Raw genomic sequence first — 22,255 nt, 5'->3', positions numbered from 1 at the left:
TGGGAAGTAGTTGCTACACCTGGTTGTAGCTGTACCCAGTTATCCGTACACACACACAATACACACACATTCGCCCTGCGTTGCGAAACCATCATGCCGCATGTTTGCATGTGAGAGCCAACAGCTAGGATTGTGAAACGCTTGACTTGTAAACACACACACACACACACACATATATATATATATATATATACATACATACTACAAAATTTAGGTTCGAACGACCAGGATGTTGAATATAGATAGGGGAGAAAAGACACCAGAGACTGAAGTAGGGAGTAGGGGGAAGTTATTAAGCTGGCATTTAAACTAAGGGTCTGGGGAAGTCTACGTTTCGGCGGAAGCTCCGCCTTCTTCGGGACTGTCGGAGTCCCGAAGAAGGCGGAGCTTCCGCCGAAACGTAGACTTCCCCAGACCCTTAGTTTAAATGCCAGCTTAATAAATAACTTCCCCCTACTCCCTACTTCAGTCTCTGGTGTCTTTTCTCCCCTATATATATATATATATATATACACATATACATACGTGTTTCACAATCCTAGCTGTGGACGGCCGTTTCGAGCTTGTTGGCTCTCATCGGCACAGCGTATAGGGATGTGACACGCTCTTGTGTCGGCACAAACACTGTCTCTGCAAGACATCAACGTTCCAGGGTGTTAGCAACACCTCACAACAAGCAACACAGACAGTGTTTGTGCCGACCCATGAGCGTGTCACATCCCTACGCTGTGAGCCAACAAGCTCGAAACTGTCATCCACAGCTGGGATTGTGACACCCTTGACTTGTAAGCATATGCCTCACGTGCAGCCATGTAGCATTCGCTCATTTATATGACACTAGACGTATTTGAAATTAAAAATTACCGATTAAGATGGCTTCTATGACTGCACGCAGAGAAACATACTCATGGAACAATGCGACAGCACCAGAGGACACGTGCTTCGCCGTGTTTGCGACTCGTCAGCTCTGGGTAGCTGCGCATCTTTCAGAATTGGCAAACTTGGGACTCGTCAGCCCTGCGTAGGGAAGTGACACGGTTTTGAGTTGGCACTAACAGTGCCAGTGAGAAAGCGAATGCAGTGTTTTGGAACTCTCTAGATTATACGAGTCTTTTTTTCCCGGGCCAGCAGAAAGGGTCCGGAGTTCCGAAACTACGACGGAATCAGTTTCCGTCGCGCGAAAAGAGCGCTTCATTGCAGCGCTTTCTCACGGCCGCTTGACGAACAAGCATTGATGCCGTCCGTTCCGCCGATCCTGTTATCTGTCACGGGTGCGGGGACACCAGCAAGGTCACTGCGGCGCTTTATCTCTTGATTCTTTGGGAAGCGGAAGATATCTGCTCAGGGCTTACCTTGAACCACGAGCTCGAGATTATTAAATCAATAAGAAAGAAAGAAAAGCTGTGGGCTATCACTGTGCCGACATTCTTTGTTGAACGCTCTGAGGGACAAACAATGCCCTACTCCAACGAACAGAAAGCGGACATGGTCCTTGCCCTAGGTGCTGCAGGGGACAAAAAGAAAAAGGCAATCCAGATATTTCAGAGGTGGCACCCTGGCACAAGGCCACACCCATCGACTATTGTCCGTCAATACGAGGCGCTGAAGCAATATGGCAGGTTCATCAAGGAGCGTTGTAGGCCAGCGGAGCTGTCAGACGATGTTCGCATCAACATCTTGGCATTTCTTGAGGCCTACCGTGAAGCTAGCCTCCGCGAGGCGAGCAGGCAGATAGACGTCCCGTTGTCTACAATGTTTAGAGTGGTAAAAGAAGCAGGCCTCCATCCATAACACATACAACTTCACCACAGGTGGGAACAAAAGGACTTTCAAAGCCGGTTGAACTACGCCAACTGGCATTTGCAGATCGTCGATGAGAACCCCCAATGTCATATGGACTGACGAGGCAAATTTCTCTCGTGACGCACAGGTGAACTTGATTAACGCTCATTACTGGAGCGCTACTAATCCGCATTGGCTTGGAAGGACGCGCCACCAGTATAAGTGGTCGCTCAACGTGTGGTATCTGCGACGGAGCTCTCATTGGCCCCGTCTTCCTTGATGGGACACTGACCGCAGTGAAATACCTCAATGAGATTTTATTGGGCCCCGTGGAAGAGTTTTTCGCCAACGTTCCACTGGCACGGCTTTGCAAGCTGTGGTTTCAGCACGATGGCGCACCCGCCCACAGCTCTAGCCAAGCTCGTGCCTATCTCGACAGGGCATTTCCTAGCCGATGGATAGGAAGGTACGGACCTATGTGTCGTGGCCTGCGAGGTCCCCAGACCTGACGCCGTTAGATTTCTTTCTGTGGGGATATCTGAAGAATCGCGTGTACGACCAGGAGACAACAGCACCTGACGCCCTTAAGGCGAGGATCTCTATCGATGTCCTCCAGGTCTAAGCTGTACTTTGTCTCGACTGTTGATGTTGTACCTTTCCCCCTTATGCGATACTCTTTAATTGTTCCTTTATTGTATACAATAATCTGGTGTTAGAATAATATGAATTTGCCCTATTCCAATTTTCTATCCGTGGCCGCGAAACCAATACGGATACACACGAGAGCAGATAAATAAAAAGACTGCATGTAGTTTGAGGGGATTAAAACAGGACTAGTCTGTCTCCCAGGCCGACTCCAGCGGAGAATTGCTGAAATTTGCTTCACACTGTTGCCACAAAGCTTTTTGAAAATCTCACACAGCTGTGACCAGTGGTTTATCCAGAATTCCAAGCACGGAGTGGTGTTAGAAAAAACTTGGGGGGGGGGGGGGCTTATTACAGTTGCGTCGTTACAGCTTAACATATCATTACCGGCATGTGTCTAAAGCTGAAATCGCAGGGGCACCCCGTGTAGAGGATGCATAGCTGAGAAAGTTTGGGGGGTGTGACAACCTTTCGGGGGTCTCATGCACTCTTAGAACATAGCACGGTCTTAGCCAACCATCGTCCCGAATGACAACGTTCTCGCTTCTGATTTGTTGAAAACGGGAGGCGGAGCCTATTCTGTGCCGTGCATAATGACCACAAAATAGGCTCCTCCTCCCGTTTTCAACAAACCAGGGGCGAGAACGTTGTCATTCGGGACGATGGTTGACTAGGAGCGTGCTATGTGGCGCTAAGTTCATTTTTAAGAGTGTGGGGTGCAGAGGGGCCTGGATAAATCACTGGATGTGACTGCTGTTGGATTCAGTCCGTCCAGACGCGGGGCAGTTAAACGTGCTGAACGAACGCTAAGGAACACACCGACAAAACTCACACAGAACCCTCGTCAATCAATCGTCAGAATTGTCAGAATCGTCAGAAGTCGTCAGAATCAATCGTCCCTGAATGACACTGTTGTTGCCCCCGATTTCATTGGAAACTCTCGTTTTCAACAAATCAGGGGGCGAGAACGATGTCATTCAGGGATGATGGTTGGCTAGGAGCGTGCTATGCGGTGCAATTCAACGTAGAATATCACATGTGCAAGTGGCTATAGGTTACCTGCGCGTACTCTTGTTGAACCCTCATTTCTTGCAATCGCCCATGTTTCTACAACGAGCATGCGTCACTGAAGCTTCTTACGTCTCGTAGCTGTGCCAGCTGGTTCAGCAACCGACAGCGGCGACTCACATAGACGGGACGACACATTCCACGTTCGCTCTATATAATCAAGATTTGTACACCTTCGACACAGCCAGAAACATGGTGACGAAGGTAGGATTCTGCCAATGTTATTGATATTATTCATTTCAACTTGACGCTAGGTGTAGCGCGACTATTCTGCGTATACGTGTAAACGACAGTAACGGCCTTCATCCGTTGGGTCGTTCCTCTCTCCCCTCAAGAACTACGGCAATACAGACCTCATTGGTCTACTCTAATCGTTTGACAAGACCAATGGCGCGTATAGCCACTGGAATTATAGTCAAGGTTTGCGAAAAATTCAAATTTCTCAATCTGCATCTGAGCAATAGCACCAAGCTTGTGCGAGAGCACCCCAGAAGGAATTCAACTGCGCTCTGAAAACCACTTTATCGCATAGAACGCTCTGCGCCGACCATTGCTACGAATGATAGGGTTACCGCTTTTGATTCGAAAAGAAAGTAGGCGTACGCCCTTCCATGTCAATTTCGATATACGGCAATTGATACAAAAGGGCGTATGCCCGAATCAGGCTATGACCCCATCGTTCGTATAGCCATGGTCGGCGCAAAGCGTGCTATATGTGGTCAAGTACCGTCTTTAGAATGCCAGATGTTATATGCCAGAATATCAGACTTGTCAAGCTGTCGGTGCAGAAAGAAAGCTCTTTCCGGGTGCCCTGTTGCCCTTCATCGCGAGTAAATGAAAAATAAAATATCTTCTCAAAACTCGTAGAAAAAGTAGTGAAATAAAGAAGCGCTGGACTTGGACCGCTTTCCTTCTATATTTCACAGTCTTGGCGACAGCGCACCCTGGTTTTGGTTATCACTCGTATGTAGGTATTGTAGCAGGTATGAAAAAAAAATTGATACGATATTACATTTAATATGATAATAACCTTCACCAGACCGACACCCGCCTACACGAAACGTTACAAACACAATGTTGATTTCTGGTGGTCAAGTAAATGGAGAAAGAGGGAACGGCAATGCCGTTCTAGTTCGCAATGGTTACTCTATAAGTGTGCGAAAATAGTATTGCGAAAATATTTTCATTGTACATAGTTTCTCATAGTAGTCTTCATGTTTCATGCGAATTGATTCATAGGCATGCCTGGCTGCCCTGGCAAAACCTGGCCTGAGTTTAGGATACTGCTTGTTCTACGCCGAGCTTGCCACCGCTGCTCCCAGTTGTCCTGCCATCAGGTTACCGGGCAACAAGAATATCACGGGCCCAGATGCCCTTCTCCGCTATGCAAAGTCTCTGACGACGAGAACGTTCGTGCAAGGCACAGTCTGTCAGAACCTTCAGACGTGAACGACGTCATTGCGAACACGTCTGCGTGGATGCGGCAGGCGCAAACGAACACTGTCGTGAGCGAGTGCCATTGAGTGACAGATTGAATGCCATTTACCGTCCCATCCAGACTCAATAAACTAGCGTGCGTGAATGAATGAATGAGTGGGTGAGTGAGTGAGTGAGTTTATTGCGCCCAAGAACAGCCGCAAGAGCCTTGGTGTTGGCGCACTATCAAATTTCAGTAATGTCAAAATACCTATACAGGAGCGCACGTTATATAAAAGAATGGCAGGAAGGCAAAAATCCAAGGCACTAGAAAGTTAAAAGAACAGAATAAACAAAGCTGATCGGGAAGGCTCCAAAAGCGCAACATTTCAGGCAATATTTGAAAGAGTACAATGAAAAAGAAAACAAGGTAAGTCAGCAGGTACGAATAAGTCGGGTGAGGATAGGTCAAGCAATATGAACACGAGGACGAAGAGTTCACCAAAATTTGACAATGTGCGAGTGGGTCATAAGGGTAGGTTTTATGTATATAGGCCCGTGGCATCAACAATTTCACGCCGTGATGTCGGCGAGAAGATACAGTACAGATGACACAGTATAGGCTAACGTTTCGAAGCCAGGGACTTTCCGAAGGTGAAAGTTGTGAACAAAATGCGAGCAAGACAGAGGGAGTGTGTCTTTGCACGTATGCCCGTGACCCAGTGTCCGAAGAGTAGAACTAACTGCAACGACATGATCATTGAACGTCAGTTTGGCATCCTCTCCGTGGAGCAGAGCGTAAGGTGTCATGCCATGCAGCCACTGTGATCTCGTCGTGTCTGCCCACGACTGCAAATGGTCCCTAAATAAATATCCTCGCATTTAGTCCCCAAAGGTACTAATGGCTGTCTTCGGCTACTAGTTCTTTCTGAGACACTGTTGGTGCCGCACTGGGTACCACGGACAGTGTTGACACGAGAAATTGCACTGCTAGACATGTAGCGAAAGGAATAGTATTTGTTTTACGGGTCAACGAGAATTATCGCTTTTGCAGCGTTTACGTTGAGGCGGTTCTTCGTGCACCAATGAAAACGAACCAGAGACGAGGACAGAGCAAGTGCGCTCGCGTAAATAGGTTAAAAAACGGATAAGTCGTTCAGGGCCTCCATATAGGATTGCAGTTTGGACAAAAGAATATCGTGATCCATTAGGTCGAATGCTTTAAAAATACCGAAATAAATAGCATCACCTTGACCACACCAGCTCCGGTGGCGCAGCGGTAACGCGTGCGCTTGGAGACTGGGAGGTCCGCGGTTCGAATCCGCGGGCCGGCTGTGCCGTCTGGGGTTTTTCCTGGGTTTCCCTCAGATGTGTAATAGGCGTATGCCGGCACAGTTCCCCTGAAGTCGACCCATGGACGCAGCTATCCTCCCCCCGAGCGGATTCCGCTCGGTCTTCCACTTCACCCTTTCCTCTCCTCCTCTCCACCTTTCCCTTCCCGAGAAACATGCCGCCTAATCAGGCAGGCAGACCTCTCGGTTCCTCCGAACGACACTCCTCCTCCTCCTCCTCCTCCACCTTGACCACGTATGTTGAAAATCGGCGAAACTATAGACAGAAAGGCAGATAAGGCGCGTTTACATGAAGGCGACAAAGGTCGACCTAGTCAGATAGGTCGACCTCCCTTCTTCATGTAAACAGGCCTACATCGACTGAAAAGGGAGGTCGACGCAGAGGAGGGAGGTCGCTAGGAGGGGGTAGTTCATTCGACAATGGTCGACTTCCCTTTGCCATGTAAACCGGTTCAGTCGACCTGGCGATCGGTGTCCGTTACGTCAAGCGCGAGCCCTTCCATATTGCCCGCGAAATTCCGGATTCTCGGAGGAAAGCAAACATGGCGACGGAAGCAAGCGATGTTCCCGCTACCCCTTCGAACTCACCCCGATGCGTATGGATCGACGAAAGCACTAAATGTTGTCCATTATTCGGCATCGCATCGCAGCTGGATTCGAAGGGGCAGCGGAGCCAAGCTATGTTTCAGACTGTGGAACGAAATATGGCAGAGGAGATTCCGCGAAAAGCCTGTGAAATGCGTTATAAGGCACTTCGTAAATAAATATACTGCGAAAATAAAATATATTTACTTTCGAGATAACATTTCAACGACGTGGCGGTGCTGCTGCTGGCGAGTAAGGTCGACTGAATTTGGGGAGCACTAAGGCGCCTTATCTAGTTGCCATGTAAACCGTGGACGGTCGACGCTCCCTATCGGTCGACTGGGGACTTCAGTCGACGTTCGCGCCCATGTAAACGCAGTTACTGATAGATAGTTCCAGCACGAAAACCATATATGGTTTTCGTGCTGATGTGCAAAATAGGAGGTTAGTGCAAGCACATAATATGCTGATAAGCTGGCTTGTGAACAGGAACAATTACAGATGACTGCCATTGGCTAGGACCAACCATAAGTTTTAGCGACAAGTTGAAAATATGCCCTATCGAACGAAATACGACGAAAGATTATGGTAACAGATTAAATTCAAACGAGCTGATGTGGAAGGAAAAGCAAAAGGAAAACTGACGACACCGAAGTGTGTCGGTGGTGTTCATTTCCTCAGGCTGCAATCAAACTCTTTAGAGTACAGTGATGGTAAATGCGGTTACCCTGTCTGCAGGTAATACGAAGGTTTACTAGGGCTTTAGGTTCGTAATGGGATTAGGTTCGCATTAGGTTCGCATGGTATTAGGTTCGTATGCTTTTCATGCTCTGGTAGACGAGAAGTTTTCTACGTTTACGGCAGCATATGCCGATGGCGCATCCCGAAACAACAAGTCCGCCTCAGCATTCGTCATACCATCCGAAGGCGTAGTGCACGGAAGACGCCTTTCACATCCAACTTCCTCCAGAGCTGCGGAACTCCATGCCATCCTTTTCTTGCTACAACACATCACTGATTTTACACCGCGGGAATGGGCAGTTTTCACAGACTCCAAATCTGCACTTCAAGCAATTGAAAATTCCGGCATACGAGGCCCATCCGCACCCCTACTCACAGATGTGTTAATGGCTTGCCACACTATATACGCAGCAAGCCACAGGCTAGTTCTCCAGTGGGTTCCAGCCCATTGTGGTGACGTGGGGAACGAGCAGGCCGACAGCGCCGCAGAAGCAGCACTCTTGTATCGGAAACGCACCCGTATTGTTCTGCTGAGAGGAGACCGCCGTTCAATTCTGCGACGCCTAGTGACACCCCTGGCTTCCCGCCAATGGACAACCGACATTCTCCCCCCCCCCCCCCTTTATGTTGAGCAGAGTTGATCCAACCCTCGCTTTCCGCATGCCACGAAGCACCTCTCGTCAAGATGCTGCATTAATCCACCGAATGCGCCTCGATGCCTTTACAGCTCAGTGGCGTTACCACTTGAGACAACTTGACTCTCCCACCTGCTACCACTGTGGTGTTCTTCAGGATCTGGAGCATATTTTTCTTCATTGCTCCCACTACCAACCTTCCCGAACCACAGTCTCCGAGTCTCTTCGTCAGCTGGACTCTTGCCCCTTCTCCCTATCGAAATTGCTTGGTCCCTAGCCTAATCCAGCCCAGCAACGCTCTGCGCTCAAAGCTCTTCTGACATTTCTGGACACCATCGGACCTCGATCGTTATTGTGAAGGGGCTCGTTATTTTATTCCCCACATTCCCACCCGCAATGGGGTAGAGTATCGCCTGTGGCGATGAACCTCCCCACTCTCCAAAGCCCAAATAAACTTGTTGTTGTTGTATGTTCGTAATGGTGGTGGTGGTGAAGATGAATACTGCTGAAACAGCTCGTTGTTGTTGGCCTCAGATGTGGGCAACGTCACGAGCCAACTCTTGAGTGAATGCGGCAGACTTCTAAGGGAGGTAACAGAGCAAGTGTTTGGGCTCGTTGGTACATGTTTAAATTAAAAATGATTAAAAACCCCCAGTGCCGGGTACACTCTAAAATCGGTACCTTATAACGTACCTTATATCGAGCTGTACCTGGTAAATATCAGGTACATCCGCGCTTTTCCGCAGTTGCTTTAAGAGGTACTGGGCTAGACAAAGGATCTCACTTTGTATGTATGAGGTACAGGCATATTTATGGGGTACACCGTCAGTTTATGAGGTATCGTGACTTGTACCGTATAAAGCAGTACCTCTTGCGCAAAATCTTATTGTGCTTTCCGCTGCTTTCAGCACTTCTTGCGTTCAAGTAACGCCCCAAAGGGTTCGATGCAGTCAGATAATGCACGTACATCGCACGGACTCGGAGATAAAGATTAGCTGTTTATTTAATTACAACTATGATTGTTCCATTCACGGCTGATGATAAAACGTTTCCTGTCTATGTCGTCAGCTAAAAAGTTTGGTTCAAGTTTGTTTCACTGAGTATATTACGAACACAGGCTAGACAGTGAGCAAGGAAAATGCCGTTCTGTATACGTGATGTTTATTGGTTATTGGGTATTTACATTGCTAAAATAGAAAGAGATTGGACGCTTTTTTTTTATTGCGTGTTAGCGCCGCGAAGCAACTGTGGTTATGAGCGGCGTACAGATGTGGACAGACGGAGAGAGGACAGCAGGAAGGAGTGGGGGGACAGGGGGAAGATTGAACTCTCTCCGTGTGTCCGTGAAGGATGCTGGTTTTCTTTTGGCCAACATGAATGACCAGCTCCGGTGGCGCAGCGGTAACGCGTGCGCTTGGAGACTGGGAGGTCCGCGGTTCGAATCCGCGGGCCGGCTGTGCCGTCTGGGGTTTTTCCTGGGTTTCCCTCAGATGTGTAATAGGCGTATGCCGGCACAGTTCCCCTGAAGTCGGCCCATGGACGCAGCTATCCTCCCCCCGAGCGGATTCCGCTCGGTCTCCACTTCACCCTTTCCTCTCCTCCTCTCCACCACCTTTCCCCTCCCGAGAAACATGCCGCCTAATCAGGCAGGCAGACCTCTCGGGTTCCTCCCAACGACACTCCTCCTCCTCCCCTCCTCCTCCGCCAACATGAAAGCTAAACGAAAAAGAACATGACGGAACAGATAAGCTGTCGTCGAACCCCTTCCAGTGGTTTCATGAGGTCAGTTTCTTATTTTTTGTTTATCTTGCCTCATATCTAGTGAATCGAACCTTTGATCCTATGGAAGAAACATGTGTTATAAGTGCAGCCGCGTCCGCGTGTGAAGGTTATTTGTGATCAGGAAGCCGCCGTCTTCGCACGGTTAAGTTGACCGGTTAAAGGCCCGTTCCGGCATACAGCGCTTTACTCCAGAGCACTGGAAAACAGCGCTGTTTTTCCCTCCTCTTCCGGCTGCCACTCGATGGAAAACAGCGCTTGGCGAAGTTAAGCTTCGGTGAACTTTCCCATCGCTGTCTCCCAGCGATAGGCTCCCTGAACCAATGAGAACGCGGCGCCGCGTTCACGTGACGGGGCTGCCTTTTTTTTCATTCACGTGAGATCACCAAGTACAGCGCTGGGACAAGCGCTGCAAGTGCGAACCCCACAGTGGAAATACAGCGCTGTGGAGCAAAGCGCTGTATGTCGGAACGGGCCTTAAGGGGTATGGAAAGACCGGGAAGGAGTACCTGCTCATGGTAAGTTGCTCTCTAACGTTGTTCGTTTCCGCTACAACGTGCATGCCGTTTCCCAAAACGTGCATGTGTAGGGTGAGCCTAGTGAACGGTAGCTTGCCAGAGTACGTATGAGATTGTATTGAGGGGTGTAACAACCTAGAAGCGTTCCACGTCAGTGTACAGGCGTCGCCACCCTTAACCGTAGCGCGGGAGCGCGTGGCCTGCTTGCATGCCAGCGCCGCCTTGCGTCGATGCTGGGGTGGAGGCTCTAGGACCATGGTACACGAGCGCCCCCTCTCGATCGGTTGAGCTCAGGGTAATCGGCATGGTACGAATGGATCACCTGCTGTATAGTATCGCCTTACGCCCTTGCAAAACAGGCACAATAACCGCGCGTGTGCGTTATCTATCACGCTTTATCTAAATGCCGGTTTGCGGAAGGGCGAGCTTGAGGGGCACAATATTCTGAAATAAGTTTGAGACATATGCAAACACTGTAGGCTCACCCTTGTTTGCTCTGAGCGTTCTGTTCACTATGGTATGTGTTATCACATATTTTTTTTTTTTTTTTTTTTTTTTTGTTTCATGGTGCTGAGGAAAGATTTGGTAACGTGTGTGTGTGGATGCAAATATGCCAAAGAAACACTGATATTTTTGCTCGTATACTGATTTTCTTATCGCTGAAGTGTCTGCAGATAGCTAATCGAGTAGGTGATCCGTGCGTGCTTGCCGTGCCCCTGTCGAGAGGGGGCGCTTGTGCACCAGGGCCCCAGAGTTTCCACCCCAGCAAACCCCATCATCGACACAGGGCGGTGCTGGCATGCAAGCAGGCCACGCGCTCCCGCGCTACGGTTAAGGGTGGTGACGCCTGTACTAGGAGGAGGAGGAGGAGGAGGAGGAGTGTCGTTGGGAGGAACCCGAGAGGTCTGCCTGCCTGATTAGGCGGCATGTTTCTCGGGAAGGGAAAGGTGGTGGAGAGGAAAGGGTGAAGGGAAGACCGAGCGGAATCCGCTCGGGGGGAGGATAGCTGCGTCCATGGGCCGACTTCAGGGGAACTGTGCCGGCGTACGCCTATTACACATCTGAGGGAAACCCAGGAAAAACCCCAGACGGCACAGCCGGCCCGCGGATTCGAACCGCGGACCTCCCAGTCTCCAAGCGCGCACGCGTTACCGCTGCACGTACCGTACCGTAGCACGTACCGTAGCACGCGTGGTACCGTAGCACGCGTTACCGCTGCGCCACCGGAGCTGGTCCTGTACTAGTTCAGGCTTGTCTCCCAAGCAGCACAATGCACTCAAAAGTCGAGTGCAATAGGTGGACAGTATGTGTCTTATCAGTGTTCTTTACTTTCACGAATCTGTTCAAGGCCTTCCACCTACCCGTCCACCCCTATTGCACTCGACTTTCAGTATATTGTCCTGCTTGGACTAGTGCTGAAGGTTATCGTCCCAGTTGTAGCGATGAAATATTTTTCGATGTAGATACAGTGGTGGCGTGCACTTGCCTTAACCAGCGGAGCGCGTGCCATCGGGCGCTGATAGACAGCTGAAAACGAGATTGGAATGATTCACTACCCCGTTGAAGGGAGGGTGCCCTTGTGCAATTTCTCGTCTCGACGGACCTCTGTGACACATTGTGACGCTCTTTGTTTATTGTGCGTTGAGATTTCGCACGTGGACTGCAAATTTTGTACAAAGTTTTGTGGCAATGTATTCATACATTCCGTTTCCATTCCGTTTCAAAGTGTATAGATTTGTGTAGTTTCCCTTTCTTTTCTGAATAACGCGCCCTGGAGTAGCCAGTCCCGAGTGGCTCGACACTAACATCTCCATTTTTTCTTTTACAAATCGATCAGGGTCGGTACGCCCAACGGAGATGTCGAAACGCGAACTTATCCGCTGTGCGTACCGACCCTCCCTTCAGGGGATAGCAGATCATCCCAACCTTGCTTCCAGCTGCCTATCAGCGCCCAATGACATGCGCTCCGCTGGTTAAGACAAGTCTGCGCGCCACAGTACCTCCCATCAGTCAATTAACGGACACTACTACCCCAAGGCATGACCACCTCTAATTGATTCTTTCGAATCTAGATCTCCGGGTAAGGAATAAAATTATAATTCTATACTGGAGCGAAATCTGATCGCCTTGATACATTAGTTTGCTGGAAAGTCAGGCACCAAGAATAGCCAGTCAGCAGAACACCCATGGGTCAGAATGACGTGTTCACTTAACGGCGCAGCGGTGTAGTTTGTCATGTTAGTAATGGAGTTCGTCAACACTAATTATTCATACGATCGAAATAAATTAAGCGAAGTGAAAGGCTTTGCTGTGCAGTTACTGCTCAAGCCGACAGTGCAGTTTTATCTCTAATATCTACACTTCATTTGTTTCTCAGCTGATACTAGAATTCGACGTCAGATTCCGCAAAAGCTTTGATCAAGCAATGGCGGAGATGACTAACATCCTGGCGGCTTTTTCAGCCATGAAGGAAAAAGAATCGCCGACGTTCGTCGATGTGGACGTATTCTTACGTCCAAAAAAATTCGAAGTATGACCTGATGTCAACAGTAAGTGGACTGCTTCCTTTGTTTGAGACAATCCTTTTGGAAGGCACAAACACGAACTAATTGAGGCGTTCCCCTCCAGATCGTCCCCGACAAGGTAGTCTCTCCCGGACCGAAACTCTTTTTCGGGCAGGAGAGCTTTGTTTGGTGTAGTGGCGGAGAGGCTGTGCAGCTGGAACCGTCGGGCATGCTTGAGTTTGCGTTGCTCTGCTGCTTGACAGTTTGCTACGTAAAAAACGTGACATACCCTGCTTTTTTTGGCCAGTTGTTAGGCCTGCTGCAAATATATGTTGTGGACAACAACGAATTCTCGAAGCCGTACAGAAAGCCACGACTTTCGCAGCTGCTAAAATCGTTGAAGGTCAAATAAAGGGCGGCTCAGTGTTTAGATCGCCTTTTGTCTTTGTCCCGCATGTGCTTGCAACACGTTGGTCACCTTTGCGTATGTTACAGATGCACACTTCGGCGAGTGTATATTACCACTATTGATATACCAAAGCGTAAACGCGCAATACATGATGCGCGTCGTGCATTTCTGTGCGTGCGATACGTCACGTACGGATTATGTCACCACAAACATGTTCCTCTACGTTGTGTGTGGACTGTATACTTCTTGGACAACTGTAACCCCTTAGACGTGCGTACCTGTTAGACGAGCGTACCTCTTAGACGCCTGTACCTCTTAGACGCCTGTACCTCTTAGACGCCTGTACCTCTTAGACGGATGTGCCTCTTAGACGGATGTACCTCTTAGACGGATGTACCTCTTAGACGGATGTACCTCTTAGACGGATGTACCTCTTAGACGGATGTACCTCTTAGACGGGCGTACCTGTTAGACGGCTGTACCTCTTAGACGGTTGTACCCTTTAGACGACGGTACCTCTAAAATGGCTGTACCTGTTAGACGACAGTACCTCTTGGACGGACGTACCTGTTAGACGGCACTACCTTTTACACGGCTGTACCTCTTATACGGTTGTACCTGCTAGATGGCTGTACCCTTTATACGGGGGTACCTGTTAGACGGCAGTACCTTGTAAGTGTTGTTCCTTATAGGCGCTTTCGTACCGCATAAAATAAAGGGTACATTTTTGCAAAAATGTACCTTATCAAAGGGGGTTTTAAGAGGTACAGATTTTAGAGTGTAGGACGAGGACGAAGGATAAAAACGACAAGGACAGGCACTGAACTGCAACCAAGTGGAATGTTTTTATTTTCGAGCATGCTCAAGCAGACATCCCCCTCACCCTCAAAGGAACAACCAACGAGAGCGCGTTGCTTCAAAACATGTTCTTAACCTCTGCCCCTCTATCTGTTGTTTCGAGTGCTGATAAATTCTTCGATTTCTTTTCGATTTGTTTTTTCGATTTCTCTTCGATTTGTTTCTTTTTTTTTAAGGGAGCTCTGCCGCCATGTCTGAGGAAAAACCCCATACACGGGCACAGGGATTCGAACCTGGCGTGACATTGCCAGTGTACTTTAAAAGCGATAAAAACACCGTGCTTTGTATTGTGTCGTCCTTTTATTTGTTTGCCGGCACGGGTGTTTCTATCGCTCTTAAAGTATATCAAATACCAAACAGCTCAATTTTTATCCATTCTCGATGTAACACGGCCCTCACGCAAACCACTCTGCCACGCGGTCTGGTAGGCCTGTAATGGGCCGATTGAGAGTTCATGGATTGTGTTGATGCGTCGATGATGGCCTACGATCTATCACCGCAGGCTAAAGGGGTTTGTGTTTGTGGATGCTACAGGCCATTGGAAACAGGTATATTTGTTACTGGATGCTCAATATTTCGAACACACTCGCTGCGCAACACAGGAAGAATAGCAATCGACTCTCTATTTCGCAGTGCGTGCTGATTGTGTGGTGTGTAAAGGAGTTTCACGTCAGAACGACGAATGCGTAAGTCGTAATGGCGAAATGTCTCATTTAACTTTTTTTTTTCAGAATTGTCTCATTAGAAACCGTATTTTTTGTCCGAAATATCATTGTGGAACGTACAATACAGAGATGGACTTCGTAATCACATAACTGCGCTATTATAACCATACCATCAGTGCGCAAGCTTTTGTTGTGCACGTATCTGCAATCTGATTCATACTGATCCGCTCGCAGTTGGGCTTCGTTCTTGGAGCGTTGGCTGTAATTTGTGTGTTAGCGAAAGCTCCCGCTACTGCAGAATACGCGTGTGATATACGTCGCGGCGAGGTGTATCCCTACGCGTCACGGCCAAGTCGGACCTCCCATCGTACCGCTTTGATCCGACAAGAAGGGCCATGTCAAAAGAAAAACGACGGTGTCATCTGTTGACAGACGTGGAGGGTAGCTGCCAGCACAGGGGAGAGGAGGACGCGGAGAGGATGGCGGCGTGCCGGATACGCGGGTAAGTCTGAGCCAAGACCACCTAGATATAGATCGCCTACTCGTTGCCATGACACAACCATAACCAGTCAGCCAATGAGGATCGTGTTTTCAACGGCCGTAGCCAATCAGGAACGTGCTAAGGAAGACTAACCTCCGTCGTCTGCGAGTTGTGCGTCCCCGGGTACTAAATGGAAAAACTTGGACATAATAGGCGCAAAGAGGTCCCAATCTTTCTCAAAACTGATTTTCTGGAAAGCGACTTGCACTTTTCTGTCTAAACGTTTACAGTTCCAGGTGAGCTGCAACCATATGTGCGGGTTCTTCAATACGCAGAACGGCGAATCGCAGTTGAAGACGAATGAACTCTCAATCGGCCCATAGCGGTGACACCGGTGTTGCGGTTGTGTGCGGCCCGAACATGAATCGGGCTGCCCTGTTTCGTAATTATTTCTGCCGACATCGAGATCGTGCTGTGACGAGTTTCACACACGGAAGCTGCACACTCCAACTTTGGCGGAATCAGTGATTTATATGACTATCATTGGCTGCGGGGAATATAAAATAATGAGCCCCTTCACAATAACGAACGAAGTCCGATGGTGTCCAGAAATGTCAAAAGAGCTCTGAGCGCCGATCGTTGCTGGGCTGGATTGGGCCAGGGAACAAGCAATTTCGATAGGGAGAAGGGGCGAGAGTCCAGCGGCTGTCGAAGAGACTCGGAGGGTGCGGTTCGGGAAGGTTGGTTGTGGGGGCAATGAAGAAGAATGTGCTCCAGATCCTCCAGAGAGCACCACAGTGGCAGCAGGTGGGAGAGTCAACTTGTCTCAAGCGGTAACGCCACTGCGCTGTAAAGGCCACATCGAGGCGCACGCGGTGGATTAATGCAGCATCTTGACGAGAGATGTTTCGTGCATACGGAGAGCGAGCGTTGGATCAATGGGGTACAGTGTCGCCTCTGGCGATGAACCTCCCCACTCTCCAAAGTCAAAATGAAGTTGTTGTATTGACTGCGGGCTGGCGGTTCCTTCACTTTCGCATCGGGAGACCACGTTGCGAGATGGTTATGCGTGATACTTTCCGCAAGAAAAGGTTTTCTTCACGCCAAAGCGTACAGCGCGTTGTCCACTCTATGCCATTACACCATAACTCATTGCTGTTGCTCCTACACATTTCATTCATGTCTGCAAACCATTACGTGCACATTTATAATTATCCCTACATTTTCATAGAAGTTCAACGATTCATACCGCATTGCTCTTCGTTGCACCAGCGCGGGGTCTGCAAACTTTCGTTTGCATACCGAATGATAGGATTCGCTCAAAATATGTAGGAACAATCAGTTGTTTTTCTTACAAACAAACAAACAATCAAAGACGAAGTCGTAATTAGAAACGAGGAAGTGCGGTGCTCCTGATCCCTCCTCCTGGCTATCGCGGCGCGACGCCCCACATTGAGCTGATGATCGGCAACCAGAGCATCGACCAGTCTCCCACACTGAAGTACTTGGGTGTATGGTACGACGACCGTTTGACCTGGGGATACCACGTTGATTACATCAGTAAGAGGGCCTCTGTTGCCTTAGGCTGTCTTCAACGGTGCGCTAGCGTCCGTGTGGGTATGCGTCGGAATGCGTTGCTCTATGTATACAAATGTTACGTTCGCCCTATACTGGAGTATGGATGTGTCATCTTCTCTCATCTTCCCGACTACCGGCTGAGGAAATTGTTTATCTTAGAGAGGAAGGCGATACGCTTATGCTTGGGCCTTCCTAGGTTCACTGCCAACGATGCTCTGTATCTTGAGTCCCATGTCCTGCCGCTGAAGGATCGCTTCCGCCTGCTAACCGTGAACACTCTGCTCTCATTGTTGCAGAATCCCCTTGCTTTAGAGCATAATGACTCTCTTAAATATATGCGATCCTGGATGTGTAGACGATGGCGGAAATCAAACATCCCTCAACTCCTCTTTGCTCAGCTTCTGCTGACCCCGTTGGACGTCTCGCTTGTAGACATTGCCCCACCTATGCCCCCGCCAGTGCCAATTTCCGTCCAGGTTCTCGATATATTTCGTCCCGGCGCGAAGCACACCTCCTTGAATCATCTCCAGACTGTGTTGAATTGCCATTTTTCTCGGTTCTCCGATCACCTCATCATCGCAACTGATGCATCTGTCTCGGACGAGCGGGCCGGTGTGGGTATTGTCATCCCGCAACTTGACGCCCGTTTCCCTATCCGCTTGCCCGACTATACACCTGTTTACGAGAGCGAGTTCCTGGCAATGGTCCTCGCACTACTCAAAGTGCCCCCGCTTTTCTGTAAGGCACTTCTCATATCCGACTCCTTATCTGTGGTATCGGCCTTGGACTGTCGCGATAGCTCGTTGTTCCCAGTCCTGGCCTCACTCGCCCCCTCTCACATATCACACCTAATTGTAACCTGGGTTCCAGGCCATTGTGGGCTCCCGCTCAACGAGGCCGCTGACACCCTGGCGAAGATGGCCCTGTCCGGCCCCGTGCTTCCTATCCTCCCGCCGGTTGCTGCCGTTGTCCGTGCCCGTTACAAACGCTATCTATCCCTTGCTCGGCCTCCTCCCCGCCTCGGCTATGAACACCTCTCTTTCGCTTGGAACCCGCGCTATTGCCACTCTCGACGTGCAGAAGTCTGTCTGACGCGTCTCCGGTGTCTTGCCCTCCCGCTTAACTTTTACCTCCATCGCAGTGGGGTGCAACCTTCCCCAGGGTGTCCTGCATGCGGTCACGACGAAACCCTCCAACATTTTGTTCTCGACTGTAGTACCTACCGCCGCCTTCGCCTACAGTCCCTCACCCTTCCACTGCTAAGGTTCAGCGTGCCCCTCTCATTATGCGCATTACTCTCGTTCGGTGCGTCCCATACCGGAAAATGGAATCCTGTCATCGCAGATAATCTCATTTCATTCGTTGCCGGCTCCAACCGGTTCTAGCCCTTAGTGTCACTGTCACACTCATATCATACTGAATTAGCCCTGGCCAATCTCCCTTGCGGATCGCGGCCATCTTCTTGGGGAGAAGAAGAAGAAGAAGAAGAAGAGGAAGGGGAAGACCACCACAAACGAATCATTCCAGAAATGGTACCCAGTCAACATGGCGAAGGTCTGGCACCCATTTGTACGAAGCGGTGTAGACAACCGAATAACATCACCGGAGGTCTACGCACCTCACTTTGTCCTGCACTCCCCACCACGATACCCCACGTCCCGCTATGGACCTCGAGGGATAAGGCCCCCAACGGCAAAGGAAGAAACCATCAAGAAGAACCAGAAAACCAAGCCTTGCTGTGTTCCCAAAAGCGAACGTAGGACCACCAAGAACAAACATCATTTCAGTACTATACCTCGGGGACGCACTGAGAAACGTGAGAACGACCAGCTGCAAGGAGCTTATATTACTGTTTTGCTGGAAAAACCTGAAGTCAAGCGTGGCGACTTGTCCATCATTGACCTATCGATCCCAGCCGACATGGATAAGGTTCATCCGGCTGCTTCACTCAGAAAACATAAGACCTTAGGACGAAAATGTCATTATATGCTCAATCCTGGGATTGCACCAATACCTTACACTGAATTCCTAAGCCAGGAACTACCCGTCCGCAAACCACAGGTACGTTTCAATCTCGGTAAAGATTGTGAGGATGTTGATATATTCCCATTAAGAAGCAAGGACGACACTCTCCGCAAGAACTCGGAGGCCAACCAACCGTACATGTCCGAGCATATCATCCAGCGAGTGCCATACACTGCTTTGCTTGATCCCGAACTTCACGCACGTGAATCAAAGAGACCGGTAGCCTTCAGCCAAAACGGTCAGGATGTTGACATATCAGCTCCAAGAAACGAGAACGGCATAGACACACTCCAGGAGCAAATAGTGGTGGACACATGTTTGAACCTGTCATTCAACAAATGCCATACACTGCTTTACTTGACCTGGCAGTGCCCGCCTGTGAATCAGTGACGCCCATTCCGTTTAGCCAAAATGGTGTGGATGTGGACATGCCTGTATTAAGAAAGAACGATAACGTCATCCGTCAGACTCCAGGAGCAAACTGTGGGCATATGTTTGAACCTGTCATTCAACAAATGCCATACACTGCTCCCGCAAAGAAATCGGAAACATCACTTCTTTTCAGCCAAAATGGTCAGGAAGCCGACATATCTCCACCTAGTAAGAATGACGTTGTCGTCTGCAAGACCCCAGGAGCAAACTACGCACACATGTTCCATCCTATAATTCAGCGAATGCCATACACTGTTTTGCTGGAATCTGAACTGCCCGCAAAGGAATCTGAGACGTCACTTCCTTTCGTCGGACTGACAATGATTTCGCTGAAAAATTCGTCGCGCGCTATCCTGTGCGAGCTCCGTAGAGCATGATTTTCGGCTATTTTTTCCGGTACGATAGCTCCTCAATATTCCTGTCAATTATCATGAATTTGAGCAAATTCGACACGCTCTTGACATTGGTGGGGTAAAAAAGTTACCTTTACTTGGCAAATTTTACAAATTCAATTCGCAAAAATTTACATAATTAAGCTTAGGTTACATAACATGCACATCAGGAGGTGGCAAAAACTTAGTAAGAACAAATGCCGTTGACCGCATGATTAATTTAGGTAGCGTAGTTTTTTTTTTATTAAAATTCAATTACATACACGTTTTCTGGGGCACCCTGTATATATAAAGTACTGAACGTGACATTCTGCATGACATTGTTACGGAGGTAGACGGCATCTCGCAGACTGAGATGTGTATTACAACGTGCATTACTAAAATCGGTCTTCAACAAACTTCTGACCTTCAAGAAGTCAATTTTCACAACACGCAACCATTTTTATAACGCGCGCTTATCGGATCGCCATCTCTCCCTTCTGGTGGCGCTGCGCGGTCCCGCCGCCACCAGGGGAACGGAAGTGACGCGAAGGCGACGGTAGCACAGCAACTTGGTTCGGTAAACCGCTTTTACGGGGGCTAGAGATATCAGACAAGTGTGTCGCAAGCAGTACATCTCCTAGCAATTTAGTGACCATCTAATTCCTTACCAAGATTATCTATTTTGTGCTTCAACCGGTACGATAACTCCAAAGATGTTATGAAAGCGGAAACAAGTTATTCGTCTCTGTATTCAGGTAAGATACGCGCGCGATACAACACGTGCATGGAGGACGACATGCTTAATGATCATCACTAACATGTGTGTAAAAAAAAGGTTTAGTGTGTATGAATCATCTAGTATATTAGCTATAAAAAGTAATAACAGGCACCGTGTGCAAGGGGACTGTACAGCCGCGCAATCGCGAACACTACAGCGTACGTCCTGTAGAGACATATTTTTGATAGTTGTGAATGGCATGCCACGTACAACATACCTTTTACAAAGCCCATGCATAGTACGGGCAGATATCATTCACCACGGTTTTTGCAACATGCATAGTCTCAGAATTTAAACGTTGACGAAAAGCAATATCCTCATCATACCGCACACGTACTGTAACATTGCATGTACTGTAGCTACACTGTAACCCGAAAAACACCCTTATTGGTGTAAATGGCTTGTCCTATAGCTGACACCTCTTTTTACACCATATGGTCTGGAACACCCTTTTTAGAGGGTGTATTCTGTGTAAAACGCCCTTTGAAAGGGTGATTTTCCTTCAAGATGCCGTCTTTTGCACCCTTTATACGCCCTTTAGGTCGGTGATAAACAATTTTACACCCTCCTAAAAGGGTGTGTAAAGGGTGCAACAGAAGGCATTTTCAAGGACAAGCACCCTTTCAAAGGGTGTTTCACACAGAAAATGCCCTCTAAAAACGGTGTTCGGCCGCCCCAGGCGCACTCGACAGAAAGGGCGCTGAAGGGCAGGTTGGTTAGACAGGATAAAGCAAAACGAAGAAATTTCAATTAACGATCTCGGCGGTGCAAATAAGCGTTTTCATTTCTTTGTTTACAGGGCTTCTGACAGTGGGAGAGAAGAGGGGTGGGGGGGGAGGCACTTCAGATTTGCCTTGCCCTCGCAAACTTGCCTCGCTACGGCTCTGTATCGGATGATCGTCTTTGATCCTTATTGAGGAGAGCAACACACCTGAGGCAGGAATAGGGTTCACCCACACAGGACCTCCAGATCTTAACGCTCCGTTTGCGAATCTGACGACCGCAGTTTATGCGCCCTGCGTGGTTTCTGTTTCAACGCATTTGAATAGCTAAAACTGGCTCGTTCCGGGACATTGAAAAAAAAGATGGGTGAAACTGATGGACGGCTCCAGTTGTGCTGCCTCCCATTTCCACGAATATATTTAATTAATAAGTTCATTAATCAATTTCAGGTAATGAGTCGCTCAGTTAGTTGCATGTTATTTCCTACACGATGACCGCATGTAGTTTATAAAAATTACGTGAAGGATAACAAAAAAAAAACTTCCTGGGTAGTCTCGGGATGCAGAAAGTTTCGAATGCGACCAGTTTTGGTCAAACTATTAAATATTCTCTAACCGCGAATTCCACCAGTCGTTGCAGTTATTGCAGTGTAGCTGATGCATGTCACACAGCCACTTCAATCGAACGTACTCGCGTTTCATCGGTCCTTGCGTGCGCTCTTCGGTCTTTCCTTGGCTGAACCACCACCGACAGACTATGGCGTTGCAGGAGAATTCCCAGGAAGACTTCCAATTTGATGGGCAGAGTACCTCGTCCGTCTGGGTAGCTGATGCATCCCGAAAGGAGTGTCGCGAATATTAGAGCTTACTGCTGCTCAATGATTAAGACGAAAGGCATGGTCGGATAA

At 48.8% G+C, this 22,255-nt stretch overlaps 1 protein-coding gene across 1 annotated transcript in view; it reads left to right on the top strand.

Annotated features, from left to right (window-relative positions):
• Positions 1-5,081, top strand: part of LOC135400269 (uncharacterized) — a 43,554-nt gene extending 38,473 nt beyond the window's left edge. Inside the window, exons 20-21 of the mRNA XM_064632051.1 lie at positions 3,577-3,699; positions 4,735-5,081. Of these exons, the coding sequence (XP_064488121.1) occupies positions 3,577-3,699; positions 4,735-4,944 (333 nt within the window). The 3' untranslated portion in view covers positions 4,945-5,081. The remainder of the gene's footprint in view (positions 1-3,576; positions 3,700-4,734) is intronic.
• Positions 5,082-22,255: the final 17,174 nt, after the last annotated feature.

The sequence above is a fragment of the Ornithodoros turicata genome, chromosome 7, assembly GCF_037126465.1.
Source record: "Ornithodoros turicata isolate Travis chromosome 7, ASM3712646v1, whole genome shotgun sequence".
Taxonomy (NCBI): Eukaryota; Metazoa; Arthropoda; class Arachnida; order Ixodida; family Argasidae; genus Ornithodoros; species Ornithodoros turicata.
This window is presented reverse-complemented; position numbering and strand designations above follow the sequence as displayed.